Source organism: Xyrauchen texanus, chromosome 28 (assembly GCF_025860055.1).
Source record: "Xyrauchen texanus isolate HMW12.3.18 chromosome 28, RBS_HiC_50CHRs, whole genome shotgun sequence".
NCBI lineage: Eukaryota > Metazoa > Chordata > Actinopteri > Cypriniformes > Catostomidae > Xyrauchen > Xyrauchen texanus.
The window spans coordinates 25,205,849-25,225,317 of record NC_068303.1 but is presented as its reverse complement, the minus strand read 5'-3'; the positions used below and the strand labels follow the sequence as shown (position 1 = coordinate 25,225,317).

Sequence of the window (19,469 nt, the reverse complement as noted above, 5' to 3'; positions counted from 1 at the left end):
AAACCCGCCCCTGTATATTTGTAAACATGTTAATTTTCCACTCTCATTCTGACCCTCTGTCAGAAATGCTTGGTTTGGTGCCGATTCTCCTTTCAGACTTGACAGTAAACACCCACTGTTATGATTGGCTCTCTGCTCTTGACTGATATGCTCTCTCTACTTGAATCTCAATGCTCACCACTACTGGGTGGGCTATGGTAGTGATTAAAGGTAAAGTAGGAGTTGATGTTGTTGTGGAGGTGGTCATTCACAAGTTGATTTGTACATTGTACATAAGATGGCGCCGCGAATGGCTGCCTCGGTGTGTAGCTCTTCTGTTCTTTTTGTTTGTTGGTCCTGTGTTTAGTAAAAATTTTAGTCAGTTTGACCAGAGACGAACTGCTGAACATTCGGCAGCATATACCAGACAACCTTTTCCCAGGTTTTGAATATTCTGATGTTTTGCTGGACATTTTAGTCTGAGGTGCAGCTGTGTTGTTTAACGCTCTATGAGACACAGGCGAGTGAGACGAGCCGGTATGCTGTTCAAACTCCGTCTGCGCAGCTTTCAAACAGTGCTACCAAGCATTCATCTAGAGAATCTCTGCTCTCTTCCTAACCAAATGGACGAACTACATATCCTCACCGGTACAAACAAGGACTTTTCAAACTCTGCTGCCTTGTACTTCATTGAAACCTGGCTGAGTGAAGCCATTCATACAGCATGTTACATCTGCCGGGCTTTCAGCTGTTCAGAGCAGATCGCCGTGGGAGTTTTCCTCGTTTATTCTGGTGAGAGTTTACATCGCGCCAAACACGTGTTTGAATGATTGCACTGCAACAGCTGGCTTATCAAATCACAGACACAGAACAACAATATCCGGACTCAGTTATTATTATTCTTGGGGATTTTAACAAAGCAAATCTCACAATGTGAACTGCCCAAATACAAACAGCATATTACATGCCCCACCAGAGACAGGAACATACTGAATCATTGATACACAACAATAAAGGATGCATATCGCTCTGTCCCTAGAGCAGGTTTTAGACTCTCTGATCACTGTCTGGTTCATCTTCTTCCAACCTACAAGCAGAAATTAAAATCAACCAAGCCAGTAGTAAGGACTGTAAAAAGATGGACCAATGAAGCAGAGCAGGAACTACAAGCCTGCTTCTTGTTTTTGAGGCTGTAGCCAAAGACCTGGATGAGCTCACAGATACTGTTACATCATATATCAGTTTATGTGAGGATATGTGCATTCCTACTAGGACATATTTAAAGTTCAACAACGACAAACCATGGTTCACAGCAGAGCTCAGGCAGCTTCGTCAGGCCAAAGAGGTGCTTACAGAAGTGCAGATAAAGTCTTGTACAATCAGGCCAGGAACACACTGAATATGGAAATCAGACTGGCTAAAAGATATTCAGAGAAGTTAGAAAATAAGTTTTCAGCTAATGACCCTGCATCAGTGTGGAGTGGCATGAAACAACTTACTAACTACAGGAATCCTGCCCCCAACACTGTAGGGAAGCAACAACTGGCTGACGACCTGAATGTGTTCTATTGCATATTTCAAATGCACAATCTCACACCCCACACCCACACTGACAACAAACACCAACACCTCCTTTCTGACGGACAGACAGCAGCTTGTGAGAGAGGGGAAATTCACTTCCAGCACCTTTACAATCAGCACAGATGTCCCCCAGGGATGTGTGCTCTCCCCACTTCTCTTCTCCCTCTACACCAATGACTGCATTGCCAAGGACACCTCTGTTAAGCTCCTGAAGTTTGAGGATGACACCACTGTGTCTGCCTCATCCGAGATGATGATAAGTCTGCATACAGAATGGAGGTTGAACAGCTGTCTGTCTGGTGCAGTCAAAACAACCTTGAGCTGAACATGCTCAAAACAGTTGTGATGATTGTGGACTTTAGGAGGAACACCCCAACACTGGCCCCCCTCACCATTCTAAACAGCACTGTGGCAGCAGTGGAGTCATTCAGGTTCCTGGGCACTACCATCTCACAGGACCTGAAGTGGGTAACACACATTGTAAAAGGCCCAGAAAAGGTGTACTTCCTTCGCCAGCTGAGGAAGTTCAACCTGCCACAGGCGCTGCTGATTCAGTTCTACTCAGCAGTCATTGAGTCTGTCCTCTGCACTTCAATAACTGTCTAGTTTGGTTTGGCTAAAAAATCAGACATCAGAAGACTTCAAAGGACAGTTCGTACTGCTGAGAGGATTATTGGTTCTAAATATAAATGAACTGAAAATTAACTCAAATGAACTTAAACATATTATTTAACATCACTGAATCAACTTGAATACATTAGTTTAATTGTTAGATCATCTAGAAATAGCTATTTAAGGAAACAATTGCAGGTTAACACTTTTTATAGTGTAGCAATATTAGAGCTTTTAAGCACTGTTTGCTTAAGTGGTCTGTCAATCAAATTAAATTAGTTTGGAAACACAAATCCAATTTGTGTTGCAGAAATGACAGCCGTCAGCTTTAAATGGATATAAACAAATATGGATTTACAGGGTAGAAGATAGCTACCCTGCAACACCATAGCAACACCAATCAATCAACCAAAAAAATGAGCTGTTCTTTTAAGCAGGCTTATTATCTGTGTGGATACTCTGTGTACTTATGATTTCTCTATGAATCTTTCCCTTGTTGTTGAGAGAGTATCTCTGCCTGTCCTCATTGCTGGTTATGGAGGGAATGATAAAATTGCTTTGCCCACCTCATTGGCAGGGGTTTCCAGCCTTCTTAAGGCCTTGTAAATCTTGTTAGAAAGGGAACACGGCAGTTTTTGAGGATTCTGCTTGCTCTTTGCATTTGCTGTTGAGATGAATCAGCTCAGTCCAATTTGACTCTTAATCACCAGTCAAAGACGAACAGTTGTGAACATAGTGGGTGAGGATGGAGTATTTGTTAAAGATTAGTTTGAAATCTCTGCTGATCTAGCAAAGTGGAGAACAGATCATCTGTTAAACACAAGATCTCAGTACATTAGAAATCCACCCAGGCCCGGCTCCGAATTTCAGTTGTAAGGTGAGCCATGTGATAGTCCTAGTGGTTGAGGAGGGTTGTGGGCAAAGGTAATCTTGGATTGAAAAATTATGCAGAGTAGATAAAACAGATCAAATATTATTTTGAATAATTATTAATTTATAGATATTAGATATTTATTGATTTATTGATGTTTTTGCATTGCTTAGGACATGACGTAACTGTATTCTAATTAACACTGATTTCTATTGTAACTGTAGTGGAATACAGTTACTTATATTTTGTATTCAAAATACGTAATGATGTTACATGTATTTCGCTACACCGCAACCCTGCCTACAGTATATATTGTCAATTATATCATTATTGACCAAAAATGTCAAGAATATCGCTATATATTTTTTTGCTTACATTGTTTTTTAATAAATAAAGCCGTTTTGTTGATTTTCCTGAAAGAAAATGAAAAAAAAATCAATATCGGAATATATACAATTACTGTGATATAAAATTACTCATAATGTGATCTAGAATGTTGGTCATATCGCCCACTCCTAGTACGTATCAGCAGTTTCCAGATGATTTAAACAGTAGAGGCAAATAAACACAACAACAATTATTTTTATACACTTTCACACAAATCACAAGTAAAATGCCACATTTTCAGCTCATAAACACTTTTCGTAGAACACTTACTATGTAGAAGTATCCAAATTGCAAATGTATCGCACACAACTTGTAAGGCGATACATTTCAATGCCTGCATTTCATAACCAACTACGGTTTTGAGTGCAGTCGATTGTATATTTTGCTTTGTTTTTGAGTTGTGTCTGTGACATAATCTATCCTTTTGCATGGTCCGAAATTCTGATCACAGAGTGTATGCACATTTTCTAAGATTTAAAAAATATTTATTTTCTGTTCAAGACTGTATAGATTTTTTTACAACCACCCCACCAAACGACACCCCCCAAACCAAACTGTGGTTGGTTGCTTTAACATGTCTGTCAGATGGTCTCTTTCTGACTAAGTGAGACGTTCTTGACTAGAATAAGCTATAATGTGGACCGTGTAGCATAGCATTACAGTCTGACTACGCACAGTCAAAGACAAAAGGTCTAGCGGAGAAGTGTTTGTTTTAGACTGGATTAAATTCTTTAAGGTGAGAAGGAATCATCTATTGAACACATGGCATCAGAGAGCAAACACAGACAGACACACTGAGGCCAGAAAAGAGAATGTTTTTACTGTTTAACTAAATATGAAATGAAGCCATCTGTCAATATCTAACCATCAAAGGTTATCCGTTCAGCAAAGCTTGATGTGATCTACTCTAACCACTACAGAGTACACAAATGACATTGGTTACTTTAAACAAGAGATAAAAAAGTTACTGATTAAAAAGAGAGTTCACAGCAACAGTCCTTTACAAGCAAAGCACACCGCACAGGGACAGAGCTAATCCACGAGTGGACCTAGAGCCTGTGAATACTCACACTCTAGTGGCCAAAGGCCTTGGGATCATTGGCTTTTTTAGAGTAACTTCTCCTTTCAGAGATATTTATAGGTCTTTCACTGATTTGTACAGAAGTGTATATATATATATATATATATATATATATATATATATATATATATATATATATATATATATATATATATAAAACACCAATAGAAAATATAAGTATATATAGAAATACACAATAAGACAAATGTCTTATTTTCTATTGGTGTTTTTTGATATTATTATTATTATTATTATCTCTCTCTTGTTGCTGTATTTTTTGTGCAGTGCATGCTTCTGTCACCAAGAAACATTCCTTGTAATTGTAAGCATATTCGGCAATACTGCTCATTCTGATTCTGATTCTGATAAGACGTTCAGATATGGACAAGTGGGCAAAAGGCAAACCGGAGGACTTTTTAAAGAGCTGTGAAAACTATTAGTGTGAATTTTTGGGTTGACAATTAATCATTTAGATGCAAAGTGAAGTCACAAGTGCAAATTCAGAACGATTCAACTGAGTTGGAGAAAGTGAACAATGATTAGATCCAGTAACTTTCTAAAATGCTAACAAATCTAATGTATTGTAGGCAAGAAAAAGAATTACATAGTTGTTGAGAGTGTTTATTGCACCTAAAGTAAGTTGATAGGAACTTCAAATAGGCTCCTGGAATGTAACAAAGAGTGTAATACAAACAATATGTGTTCCGAGTGTGGTACTCTATGTGCATACACAGCGGTTACGGAGATTTTGGAGACCCTAAGATCTGGTGGTAATCATGGTTATAATATATATATATATATATATATATATATATATATATATATATATATATATATGCTAGTGTTGGGTAAGTTGCTTAAAAATAGTAATCCACTACAAATTACTAATTATTTATCTAAAAATAAAATCAGATTACTTTAATAATACTTCACTGGAAAAAGTAATAACATTTCTAATTACTTTACTTGTAAGTTACTTTTGAAAACACTTTTCTGCACAACAAATTCTAAATATTCTCTATATTTCTTTCTTGTTCATTGTTACACACAAGTCAAACACTCAGCACAAAACATTTCTCCTATACAATGACTCGATACGGGGCCAAAATTAATGTATTCTACATAAATAATGTATTAGAAATAGGCATAACTCTATAATTTACTTAAAACGAATTAAATAAATTGAAAGTCAATAGCTTTAATATGACTACAAGAATTTAAAATGTAAAGCATTACACTAATGTTTTTTATTTTTTATATTTAGATTACAGAAATTGATTACTTTGTATTTGGATTATACCCAACACTGATTATATACATATATTACTAATTTAAAACAATCAACATTGATTTCAATCAATGCATTGAGAAAACAATTAAACTGTTACACTCCTTGTGAAAACAGATAGGAGGGTTTTATGTCTGTAGAGTGTAATACATAGAGGACAGTAAAAATAAAAATATGAGTGTGTGTCCATTGCTTTTGTTGTTCATGTGAGTGTGTATGGTGTATCAGGATAAAGATGAGATGACAATAACTGTTTATAATATTAGTAGGTGGCCATACTTCTTCATTATGCATGATAAGTTTGTATGTGTGTGTGTGTGTGTGTGTGTGTGTGTGTGTGTGTGTGTGTGTGTGTGTGTGAGCGTGTATTTATCACTTTGTGGGGACCAAATGTCCCCATAAGGATAGTAAAACCCGAAATGTTTGACCTTGTGGGGACATTTTGTCGGTCCCCATGAGGAAAACAGCTTATAAATCATACTAAATTATGTTTTTTGAAAATGTAAAAATGCAGAAAGTTTTCTGTGAGGGTTAGGTTTAGGGGTAGGGTTAGGTTTAGGGGATAGAATATAAAGTTTGTACAGTATGAAAACCATTATGTCTATGGAAAGTCCCCATAAAACATGGAAACACAACATGTGTGTGTGTGTGTGTGTGTGTGTGTGTGTGTGTGTGTGTGTGTGTGTGTGTGTGTGTGTGTGCGTGTGAATTGCATTCCTGCTGATTCGACTCATGATTTATTCAAAGTGTGCTCTGCTGGGGAGTGGGTGGGTGGAGGAGGGCGGCCCATCAGCAGTGTTACCCAGATGACTGAGCACAGTGGGGCGAGTTGGCAGCCTCTGTCATTTCTCTAGCAAACAAAATCAACACTCTGCCCTTACAACACTTCACACTATTTTCTCTATTTCCTCAAATTGGTCAGTATAAAATATGTTTCCTAGCGATAATCTTCGTGATGGCATATTCAAATAATAATCGACCTATGAGAATCATTGATATCTAAATACAGTAGGCCTATGTACTGTATGTTAAATATGCACTACACAAGCAAAAATTGTTTCTAATTAACAGGTTTGGTTATGCTCAACAATCATATACGGGTGTCATGTTTGGGTGTCCACATACATTTTGATACATATAGATCCTCCTTTTACTGTGGCCAGTGGAAATAAATTAATATTGTGGCTTAGTGATTTCTGTATGTGTTCGTACAGTTCAGTGCATTCCAACTATACAAGCTGCTTTACGAAAGATTTATCAAATATGTGACGAGGAATGGCTTACTCTTCCTTACATTATTGTTTACTTGGTAGGATAGTGCAAGGATCTTTTTCAATTGTTATATAAAGCTGACATTAACACACCTATTTTAGCTAATTGTTTCCTCAGTGATATATAATACTGTGCACAAGTATTTTGCACATGAGATGTTTCAGAAAAACATTTGTCTTTAGATGGTTATTTTTATCTTCTGCTTTAGTGTATTAATAAAAAATATAGATTTTAGATTCCCAAACTTTTCTTTTGCGAACAGAATAGAACAGAAGAACAGGGAGCCCTGCAGCAGATGGCATTGCCCCACAGAGTCCCCCACAGAACATCTGAGTCAGTCTGGGATTACATGAAGAGACAGAAGCAATTGAGTCAGCCTAAACACATTGAAGATATGTTCAGAATTATCTAAGATGCTTGAAACATCCTATCGGCCAATAACATTAAAAAACTGTGTCCAGGTGTACCCAGGAGAATTAGTGGTCTCACAAGGGTGGTCTCACAAAATATTAATTTAGCTATTTTTATGTTTACAGCACTTTGTAAAATGTTAATTGATCAATCAAAACTATTTATGCCATTACTTTTTGAAATATTTTCACTATACAACATTTTTCACTAGAATTTGTCAGTTTGAACCAGTCTGGCAATTCTCTGTTGACCTCTCTCATCAACAAGGTGTTTCTATCCGCAGAACTGCCAATCACTTGATGTTTTTTGTTTTTGGCATGATTCTGAGTAAATTCTAGAGACTGTTTTGTGTGAAAATCCCAGAAGATCAGCAGTTACAGAAATACTCAAACCAGCCCATCTGACACCAACAATCATCCATGTGCTTATCTTATCAGCCAATTCTGTGTCAGCAGAGCAGTGCATAAAATCATGCAGATATGGTTCAGGAGCTTCAGTTAATGTTCACTTTAACCATTACAATGGGGAAAAAATTGTGATCTCAGTGATTTGGACTGTGGCATTATTGACGTTGCTAGATGGGCTGGTTTGAGTATTTCTGTAACAGCTGATCTCCTGGGATTTTCACAAAAAACAGTCTCTAGAATTTACTCAGAATGGTACCAAAACCAAAAAACATCTAGTGAGTGGCAGTTCTGTTGACGGAAATGCCTTGTTGATGACAGTGACGTGCGGTGATGTCTTAAAGAGGCTAGGCACTCAGTTATGAAAGCCAGATTACCTGATTTATTGTTTAAGCTAATAATACGTAATAACAGTGAACATTACGCACAAGCGCGGCATATCAAGAAATGTACAAATCAGGATGTATATATACAGAGTGTACTCTCTCTCTCTCACGCACACACACACACAAGCGCACAGCCACATAGCCAATCTTATCTTACATACCAATCAGTTTGAAATGATCGGATAAGTTTTGGGCCCTTTTGCTGTACTAGTCCATCTAAGGCTGGCGTAGACCTCCCTCTTGCAATTAACTCATATTTGGAATTAAAATCGAGCTTGGAAAAATTTCTTAATTCCGTGATTACGGCCGGTGCTGTCATTTTGATTTTGAATTTGGCTAGCTGTGGTGTAATGACGTTAGCTACGCAAATGTCCAGGAATATCTCGATTTTAATTGGTCCATGTCTGATCCGTAGCGGAGATGATTACGGGCATAACATATTTACGTCAAAAGGCACAGCAGATTTGTGCTTTTGCCGTACATGTTAAAGAATACAGGATCGAAGTCGCATGCGTAACATGGGTTTTCCGCTTGTCGTCTGCATTGAATGGACCGTAAAAGCACTGCTTATTCTACCATTTGTTTTTAGTTGATTATGCGTAACTGCTACATTTGTCATCATAACGTCTAAACAATTGGAATAACACACATATTGCATATATAAATCACAAGAATAAAAAGTGAAAATATAAATACAAGTTTATTATTTAATAAACATTTTATTTTTGAATTTTGGCAGGGTAGGCAGTGCCTAGTTTGCCTACCCAGACCGCACGTCAGTGGTTGATGAGAGAGGACAACAGAGAATGGCCAGACTGGTTTGAACTGACAAAGTCTACAATAACTCACATAACCACTCAGTAAAATTGTGGTGAAAAGAATAGAATGCGGGTTGGCACTTCTTTGGTGGCACGAGGGGGACCTACACAATATTAGGCAGGTGGTTTTAATGTTGTGGCTGATCGGTGTATTTTACATGTGGCAACAGATGAAATCTTTGTATATAAATAGAGTCTTACACAATACAAAGCAATTATGTAACTCTCAATGGAAGTGTATAAATTGCAAAGCTGAGGTCTTTTCTTTAGCCAGGAGACACATTGCTCTCCACGGGCAGTCTGTCATAATTAATCATTTATGTATTTAAGAATATGAGATCAGGTTTGAAAGCCACAATCAGAGCTCTGAACCTATATACATCCTGGACACAGCAGGGTTGCACGCCACACATTCAGATGAGGTGAAAGTGCATCAGGATATGTCTGAATCTCTAGGACAAATAATTTGATTTAGACATTTGAGTGATACAACAAAAACCCATACATTGAGGTCCAGAATATTGAGGCCACAATGAAAACCTAGATGTTTTTATTTTATTCCATTTAAACCATTTTAACGGTTAAAAAAGTTATTATGTATGAGCATTTTGGGCAAGACTTTTGGACCACGATGTATACAAAAACTCCAACAGGGTCTGTTGGCATAATGGGGTCAGTTCACATTTTTGAGTATGTGGTGCTTACCCGCTTGCGGAGGTTACAGGTGAGGATGAGGTTGCGGGAGAAGGAGTTGGCAAAGGCCGTGTAGAACTCCAGCACTTTAAGTAAGGCTTCTCTCCTGATCACATGCAGATCACAATAAGTCAGAGCTCTAACGTTAGCACAAGCATGAGCCAGAGTGGTTTCCTTCCAGAACACGTCACCAAAAACATCACCTTTACCTGGAAGAGATGAAAGGGTTTATGGGTAGAAATTACATTTAAAATTCACGTGCTTTAATTTGGTCAGTCCAATCAAGTTGCACCTTCCGCAGATCATTTGCTTTCCCAGAAAATACTGTCATCATCATATAAGACTTTCTTCCCCAAGTAGAACACAAAAGGAGTTGTAATCAAAATGTACACACAAAGAAAATGTCTGTCAAGTTTGTTAAAAGGAAAAATACTTTGGTGTCTATAAAAAATCATCATGCACATTTGGAATAGTACATTTTTGTTTGTCTTACAGCCTAAAATCAAAGCCCATTAAAGAGCAATTTCACTTTTTCACTTATAGCCTAAAATTAAAAACCCTAAAAATTGTTTGCCTTGCAACATTAAAAAATGTAACAAGGCAACAGTTCCAAAAATTTATAAAAACAATAATATACTGTATATATATATATATATATATATATATATATATATATATATATACACACAAACTACGACAACACAGTTTGACAAGTGATTATACCCTTGTATTTAATACTCGTAGGGCTACCTTTTGCTTGATGACAGCCATCGGTATATCTCTACTAGCATCAGGCTCATAGATTGGGGAATAGATTTGCCCATTCTTCCTTGCAAAAGAGTTCAGTCAAATTGTGGGGTGAGCGGCGGTGTATTGCTCTCTTCAAGTCAATCTACAAGTTTTTTATTCACTCAAGGACTATGAGACAAAAATTTTAATTTTTGGACTGAACTCCAAGTGCTATATTTGGAGAAAACCAAACAGGAAGAATGGTAAATATTCCCCAATCTAGGTAGAGACATATCCAAACAGACTGATGGCTGTGATTAAAGCAAAAGATAGCTCTACAAAGTTTTTAATCCAGGGGTATGATCACTTTTCAAACTCTGTTATTCTAGTTTTTCACCTTTTAAACATTTTGGGAAATGTTTTTCCGTTTTCCTTTTTTTAAAAGGCAAAATTTGAAAAATAAAGCTGGAAACTTTTTTTATTGGGTTTTGATTTCAGGCTGTACGACAAAAAAGTGACTATTCCAAATAGGTATGATGATTGTCTATAGGCACTTTATTTAACATTTGATTATTTAATTTGGGTCCCTGCTTAATTAAAATTGTATTGCTATCTATCATAGACACATAACCACTTGCAACTTCATTTTAAGTTGGTAATGTCTTATTGCACCTACTGCAGCGCACCATGAGAGTCAGGACTACCACTAGTGCCACTTAAAAAAATATATAAAAAAATAATGGGTGCATGACAGCTCTGAAATTGATAGTTCTAGCTATGGTCTTTTACTGTTTATGCATTCATGGTGATTTTTGTCTGCTCTGAATCTAACTTGGAGAATAATTTGATCTTCAAAATGACTATGCAAAGAACTTTTACAACACACTTATGATAGAATGTGTACAAAGTGTAAGTACCCAGTGTTCAGTGCCTTTGATGAGTGGCATCATTAGTGGCCCAGCAGGTTTAATGTGGTGGGTTCAAGAAATGCCTTGGGGCTAATTAACTCACTGTGCTTGCGTCTTATTTCATTTCATAATCATTAAAGCAAAAGAGCATCTGATCTGATTCCCCATTAGAGATAACAGATTTTAAGTTCCTCTCTATAATGTCTCATAAGGTCTAATGTGATGTTGTCTGCGGTTACGCAGAGTGTCAGCGAAGGTCATGTCACTTACTACAGCAAAACTCAAAATATCACAGGGTAATGGCCATTCAAAGACAGACAAAACACCAGAGAGTTCATAATAAACATGCCTGTTTGTGCACTTGTTCATCACAACTCTAATAGCTATTCTGTTTTAATTGTTCAGACCTTGAACTGGTTCCTATCTCTGACTTAGAGCTGAAATGTTTCATTTAGGTGCCTGTGGCAGGGCGGAGGGCGGAGGGCAGGGCCGGGTCGTGATCCTACGCACCCGGTCCCGTATTAGGCTAATCAAGCCTCTGAGGTTTAAAGGCCGACTGCAGAGTATCGTGCGGGAGAGAGAGATCGTTAGCGGACATGTCCGTCATGTGTGTGTTTATGTTGTCTTTTGAGTTTATCATTAAAACTATTATTTATATTGAAAAGCCAGTTCTCGACTCCTCCTTTCCATTGATCCCTTTACAGTGCCACTAGCATCACAAAACTAAATCACTTTCAAACAGGGTAACCTGATGGAAAAGTCATTATTTTTGCAATTCTGTTTGGTGGCACATCCATTACTTAACTTGAGTTTAGCCATAAAACTGTGTGCTTTCGTGATATGTGTGATTAGTTGTACCTTGCTTTTATAAAAGCCACCACATGATCATAGAGGAAATCAACTTGTCAATCGACCCCATTTTTCATGAAAAGCACCATCCCCAGTAAGAGCAACCTTTCGACATGGGTTCTGGTCCCATGGGAACCCGAAAGTAATCGTGTTCACATAGGCAATGGTAAGCACGATTTGGAGGCTACATTGACAACTAGGTTTAGGGTTGGGGTTTGGGTAAGGGTTAAAAAAATATATACATTTATGTTAACTGCATAACATCATTAACAACTAAACTCACTTTTGACACTCCAGAAACTGGAGTTCAATTGCGGCGTATGTTCAACAACACTTATAGCTTCAGCTACTGGTGGCAGTGGTTTGAATTTTGACAAGCACAGGCCGATTTAAGTAGCAGAACTTTCAACATACTGTCACCGAATTTACAGTGCGTTCAGTCTGAAAAGCCAATGATTTATGTTGAAACTCTTAATAAGTGATATCAGGGACCTGTGTAGCTCAGCAAGTAAAGAAACTGACTTCCACCTCTGGAGTTGGCAGTTCGAATCCAGGGTGTGCTGAGTGACTCCAGCCAGGTCTCCTAAGGAACCAAATTGTCCCGGTTGCTGGGGGGGTAGAGTCACATGGGGTAACCTCCTCGTGGTCGCTATAATGTGGTTCACTCTCGGTGTTGCATGTGGTGAGTTGTGCGTGGATGCTGCGGAGAATAGCTCGAAGCCTCCACATGCACTATGTCTTTGCAGTAACACCCTCAACAAGCCACGTGATAAGATTGACGGTCTCAGACGCGGAGGCAACTGAGATTCGTCCTCCGCCACCCGGATTGAGGCAAGTCACTATGCCACCATGAGGATTTAGAGCGCATTGGGAATTGGGCATTCCAAATTGGGGAGAAAAAGGGGAGAAAAAAATAATTAGATATATAAAAATAAGTGGTATCAAATGGGGGGCCTGGGTAGCTCAGCGAGTATTAACGCTGTCTACCACCCCTGGAGTCACAGGTTCGAGTCCAGTGTGTGCAGCGTGACTACAGCCAGGTCTCCAAAGCAACCAAATTGGCCCGGTCACATGTGGTAACCTCCTCGTGGTCTCGATTAGGGGTTCTCGCTCTCAATGGGTCACGTGGTAAGTTGTGCATAGACCACGGATAGTTGCATGAGCTTCCACATGCGGAGTCACCATGGTGTCATGCACGATGAGCCACGAGATAAGATGTCTCAGAAGTGGAGACAACTGAGACTTGTCCTCCACCACTCAGATTGAGGTGAGTAATTGCACCACCATGAGGACCTACTAAGTATTGGGAACTGGTCATTCCAAATTGGGAGAAAAGGGGATAAATAATAATAATAATATAAATGTTTTTGTATATGTGTGTAACTCTAGGGGTGAGAATGCTTACCTAAAATAGCAATAACCTCATCATCCTGAATGACTTCCAATGAGCCAGACACCACAAAGCAAAGAGTGTCCACACTCTCCCCTGCATGGAAGATTAGGTCTCCTGGAGCACAATGTGTGGTTTGAAACTCCACCGCCAAAGAGCGCAGACAGCCGTCACTGGCCAACCGGAAGGCAGGGTGCTCGTTGAATACCTGACGGTTCAGATGTACACAGATGTCGGCACGCATGTCTTTAGGACAGATGGACAGAACCTACCAAGTGAAGAAAGGAACGAAATGTTTTAGTGACACATTGGCTCTCATTCACTAACCGTACATATAAGTGTAATTGTGTGTAAAACCTGTGTGCAGATGTTTTAACACAGAAATCAAAATCAATAAGTTTACAGTAAAAAAAACAAAATTATTTAGGTTAAAATGTTGAGAAAAATCACACATACACAAAAATCACAGATTATGGTGGTCTTAAAAATGTAATGTGTTAAGCCATACTGTTTATATATATATTAATAGTTATTAAGACCAATTGTCTCTAAAGTACAATATATACATGTTCCAATGAACATGTGTTGAAACTCTTCATTTTATGTTGGAATTGCTATTACATGTTAGAGACATATCTGCATACACAAGGAAAAAAACTGTAGTGCAGTATAATGTGATTAAGTGACTATTATTGAAATTATGTAAAGGACAGACACTGCAAAGGATTGAATTGAGCAGTTTATCCTGCTGTAATGCACTTCATTACTTGTGAAAGAAAAGAAAAAAAGAAGTCAAGTAGAAACTTGTTCAGTTGCTGGTGGTATTTAGAAATGTCAATTTCTCAAATCACATGAATATTTTATTTTTGCACTGTCTACAGCGAGAACTAAATTAAGCCTGAGCTGAAGATCTACAGTATGTTATTACAAAAATATTATGAATAGTGCATAATATTATTATCATACTAATATTATTTGATTTTGACACAATAGATACAGTAGAAATTAACTTTTATATATAAAATAACTGAGGATGCATATTGTTCACAGGAGTGGAATGAATGTGTAGTGCACCTAGAGTCAAGAGGTTAATAGAGAAATGGCTGAATCCATGACTGAGTTATCAGGATCCTGTTACAACAGTCTGCTTTATTTATAGTTCTTTGTGTCAGAATCCTGACACCCATGTCTTGTCTTTCATGTTGTGTGTGAGCACATGGTTCCAGATTGTGTTCTGTCATTTTCATTGTAGTTCTCTGTTCTGGTGTTGTTGTGTGTGAGGCTATGTGCTCTCCTGTCAGTTCTGTTTTTAGTGCTAAATCTGCCCCATCATTTGTCTGATTATTAGTTCACCTGCATCACCTGTTTACCTTGTTACCCTTTTCAATTCTCCCTCAATTTAATCTCCCAGTGAGGTCTGTCTTGTACCTGCTGGACCCTACCTGTCTTTCCTGGTTGCCTGATTGATGCCTCAGTTACCAACCAGCCCTCCTCCTATCCCCAACATCCGCCAATCAGCTCCTGTTCACACCAGCTCCCTGGACTATGTCAACCATCTGGGTTCCTTTTTTGATTGGGTTTGTCCTTTATGATAAATTTTTCATTTATCCTCGCTCTTTTCCTCAACCTTGACATCAGTATGTGATGTGACATGTCACATCAAAGACTGTATTTGTCATGTTTGTTTGTGTGGTGAGACAAACAGGCAGTGACATTTGACACAATTTACAGCCACTCAAAAATAAGTGACACGCAATGAGGTGGGTTAATTAAAACTAATTTTTATGCTTTAATCGTTAACTTCCTGATATCCCAGCATGACTGCTGTGTGAATTTTCCATTTCACTTATTGATTTGCAACTAGTAGTACCTAATAAACATAATAAACAGCATCATCCAATCACTGCCAACCATGTTAAAATAATATTATACATTATAAATTCTGAATCTAAGTACTGATTACCATTGCCCCATGTCTGACAAACATGTCGAGAGGTTCAAAAATCATCTGCAGCCTGAAACTGAATTGTTGATTGGAAGTTTGGATTGAATGCACTAGGCTTCATAGGAAAGATATAGGATGCTCACTTGCTCCCTTGACCCCTATTTAGTAAATGACTTAACCTCCAGTGTGCTGTCTGTCTGCACTGGTCTCAGAACAGTTCAAAATGCACCGTATTTTCAACTTAACTCCATATAAAGCCTCTGAATGCAAAAAAAAAAAAAAAACGCACAGTAAATATAGTATTTCTAATGAAAACCTTGTGCTATTGTACATACACTTCACGAAAACAATTTCGTAAAGGGTCAACCCATTTTCAACTCAACTTATTCATATCTCATAACTAAGTGTCTTTTTATTGTTGTTGTTGTTTTGGTTTGCATGTTCACCTCTGCTGTCCTCAAAGAAATTTTTCAAATTTGCCCATTATGCCCAATGCTATATGTCAATAAATGGATAAGATTTCTCCCCCTGCACTGCATAAAAATCAGTTGTGACAGTCCTTTATACTGCAAGTCTAAATTTGAGCCCAGGGTTGAATAGATCTTTGATATTCCCTGAGGGTTGATGTCTCCTGTGAGATAATGCAATTTTCCATTTTTCTTCTAAAATAAAATAAAAAAGGGGGGTCTTGATGGAGGGGAACTTGCAGAGAGAAAGAAAGATTACCCTTTTTTTCTCCATATTCCCTTTTTTGAGTTTGGTGAATGAAGTTTTTCACAGAATGATTGCATCAATCAAAAAAGATACTGTAAAAGAAAACTATTTCCCTTCAGATAGCAGTGCCTATGTCTGAATATTTTGATATGGAGTCCATAATCAATATCCCTACATCACAGCAAAGCTGATTTTAAGAGCAGAAAAAGCTCATTAAGGAAGCATAAAAGGTATCCATATGACTCCTGCTTAAATCCGTGTCTTCAGAAGCAATATGATAATTATGAGTGAAAATAGATCAATATTTAAGTACTTTTTGCTATATATTTCCACTTTTGCTTTCACATTATAAATGTGAAAGTGGATATTCATAGTAAAAAAGAATGGAATATTGATCTGTCTCTCACCCAAATAAATTGCATCACTTCAGAAAACATGGATTAATCCATGCAGGACCTACAGAGCTGAAATATTCTTGTAAACATTTTCATTTGTGTTCAGCAATGGTTATACAGATATGGGATGGTATGAGAGTGAGTAAATGTTGAGACAATTTGTATTTTTGGGTGAACTATGTATTAAGTAAAATTTACAAGCTATTTAAAAGGCCTTGGGGTGTCTCATACCCCCAAAAAATGTCTTTAAGGCAAGTCAGGTCACGCAGCGGCCATATTTGTAAAGCTATTTGACAAAAACACAGCTTTTTCTAGTCATACAAGTACAGCTTCAGCCTAGTTTGATTTGGGAAAGACCAAACACTACAAAACTGTTGGTTAAGATTATATTAAAGCAACATATTTAAAAAAAAAATAATAATAATTTTCCGGGCTGGTTTAGCTAATGCGCATGCACATTCTCAAGTAAATAGACATTGACTGTAAGGTGGAACCTCCATTTTTAAAGCTGCCATATTTAGAGTTAAGTTTTCTCTTATTCATATGTACAGTATATGATTAGAGGGACCAATCTCATCCAATAATATCCCAAAAAGAACATGAGGGTTGAGTACATAAGAAGTTCACCCACCTTCTCTGTGTCTATGCCTTTGGTCATGGCCCACGTGGACACAATATAGTCCATAACTCTCTCACTCAGTCCTTTAGGCACCTGGTAGAGCTTAAGGAAGTCTCTCACGTTATTTAGCATTTCGTGGTAGCGGTTGGTGTTGGTGTACATCTGTTGAAAGATAGTGGTCACGTTTCCAAAGATGGTGGCATACAGTAGAGCTGCAAATGAGAGAGGGGAAAAGTGAACTACAGGGGAACTTTAGAAAGCTGCTATATAAAAATCAAAGGCTTGACTGATGTGAGAGTGTCTGAAAGAGATACAGTATGGGGGAGTCTAATTGCCGGCAGAGGAGAGCTTCATTTGAATGCTATGGGTGAAATAGAGAGCAGATGCAATTTAGACTTTCTTTGTTTACTTCTCAGTGGATTAGCTTCATGTACCATTTAATCACATTATTTATAAAAAGAGTAAAAACTGTTAACAACATGATGCTGACTGAACAGTCTTGGTACAAAATTATGGAGAAACCATATACTGTACAGTGGCCCCAAAAAGACCATCAGAACACTTAAAAGTGGGGTATGTGATTTTCTTTTTTGACCATTTTTTCAAAATAACTTGAAATCCTATTCCTAACCCACTTACTGGCTGTAAATTAGAAGCACTGAAATGAAAATTAAGCAATTTAATCATCTGTGGAACGGGCAGGACTCGAAAAACTCCAGCCAATCATTTTCAAGACCATCTAGAATCATTGGACAGAAAATGTGTCAATCAAACGGTCGTACCATGCCCCCTCCCCCACCACCCTGGCGCTGTGTCCCGTTCAGTGCGCATACTCAAAGCTCGTGACCCAGTAACAGGAAGCGATTGTATTTATGTATGGAGAATAGAGCTTTTATAGTGCTAGTGGGGTTGTTCCACATTTCTATGAATCCTGTTTTGAATAGAAGACCGCTGTACAGACGCCAGGGCTGGCGATGTTCTTTTTTTTTTTTTACAGTTATGAGAAAATCAGCTCTACACCTTTCAAGAGTGGTATGCGACCCCTCCTCCTGCTGTGTCAACAATTTGCTCTGAAAAATTGTCTGACAGGTGAATGCACTGTTTGACTAGTGAGTCTAGAACACTGCTAGAACACTGCGCATCTGAGTTTTCGCTCGTGCATGATTGCGCGTCCATGTTTTTCGAATGGGTGGAGTCAGGGCGAGCGTTGGAGGAGAGAAGGTAGGACCTTAGAGTTGTGTATTTTCAAAATCTGCCGGCCGTTTTGCAAATCACATACCCCACCTTTAAGCCACACTTAAAATGCATTAGATAACCAAATATCAAAGAGCCATTTCTTTTCGAGAAAGATAGCAATGGAACATTTTTAAAGCAAAAAAAAAAAAAAGTTTTATAGGTTAATAAAGTTATAAAACAGTAGATACAAAGTATTTTTTAAATTGAAGTCAAAATGTATTCAGACACTTTCTGGTTGTCAAACATATATGGACATGTCACTTGCAGGAAATACAAGTACTTAAGAAATTAGCTTAAAAAATGGTTAATCTGAATGCAATTACATAAAATACTGTATAAAATGGTGACATCTGCAGACAAATGACTGTAGAGCTTTTCTCAGAACAATATGTCAATATAAATCTTGCCATCTTCAGTCTCCTTGGTGTGATCATGATTTGAAACTCGATTACACTTCCCGCACTTGACACATGCACAGAGCTCTGTCCACACACTTTTTATAGTGAAAAAGGAGTAAAATTTTGGCCTCTTTCTCTCAGGTAGGCCCTTCAAGGTAGCCTGGAGAGGTGAGGCGTCCAAGTCACATCAGCTATTTACTGGGGTACCTCAGGGCTCAGTGCTTGGGCCTCTTCTCTACATACACAACATCACTGGGACCCATCATTCAGGCACATGGGTTCTCTTCCCACTGCTACGCCGATGACACACAAATCTACTTGTCCTTCTAGCCCAACGACACCACGGTGACTGCTCAAATCTTGGCCTGTTTGGCAGACATCTCGGCCTGGATGAAGGAACACCACCTGCAACTTAACCCACGAAGACTGAGCTCCTCAACTTTCCAGCCAACCCTGCTGTTAACACAACATCACCGTTTAACTGAGTTCAAATATAGTAACAC

The 19,469-nt window shown here is 38.1% G+C and overlaps 1 protein-coding gene across 1 annotated transcript in view; it reads right to left on the bottom strand.

Moving 5' to 3' along the window:
* LOC127621820 (potassium voltage-gated channel subfamily H member 5-like) overlaps nt 1-19,469 on the bottom strand; it is a 134,693-nt gene that overhangs the window by 27,749 nt on the left and 87,475 nt on the right. The window contains exons 8-10 of the mRNA XM_052095565.1: nt 17,345-17,544; nt 13,675-13,927; nt 9,796-9,992 (exon numbers count right to left, since the gene is read on the bottom strand). Of these exons, the coding sequence (XP_051951525.1) occupies nt 9,796-9,992; nt 13,675-13,927; nt 17,345-17,544 (650 nt within the window). The remainder of the gene's footprint in view (nt 1-9,795; nt 9,993-13,674; nt 13,928-17,344; nt 17,545-19,469) is intronic.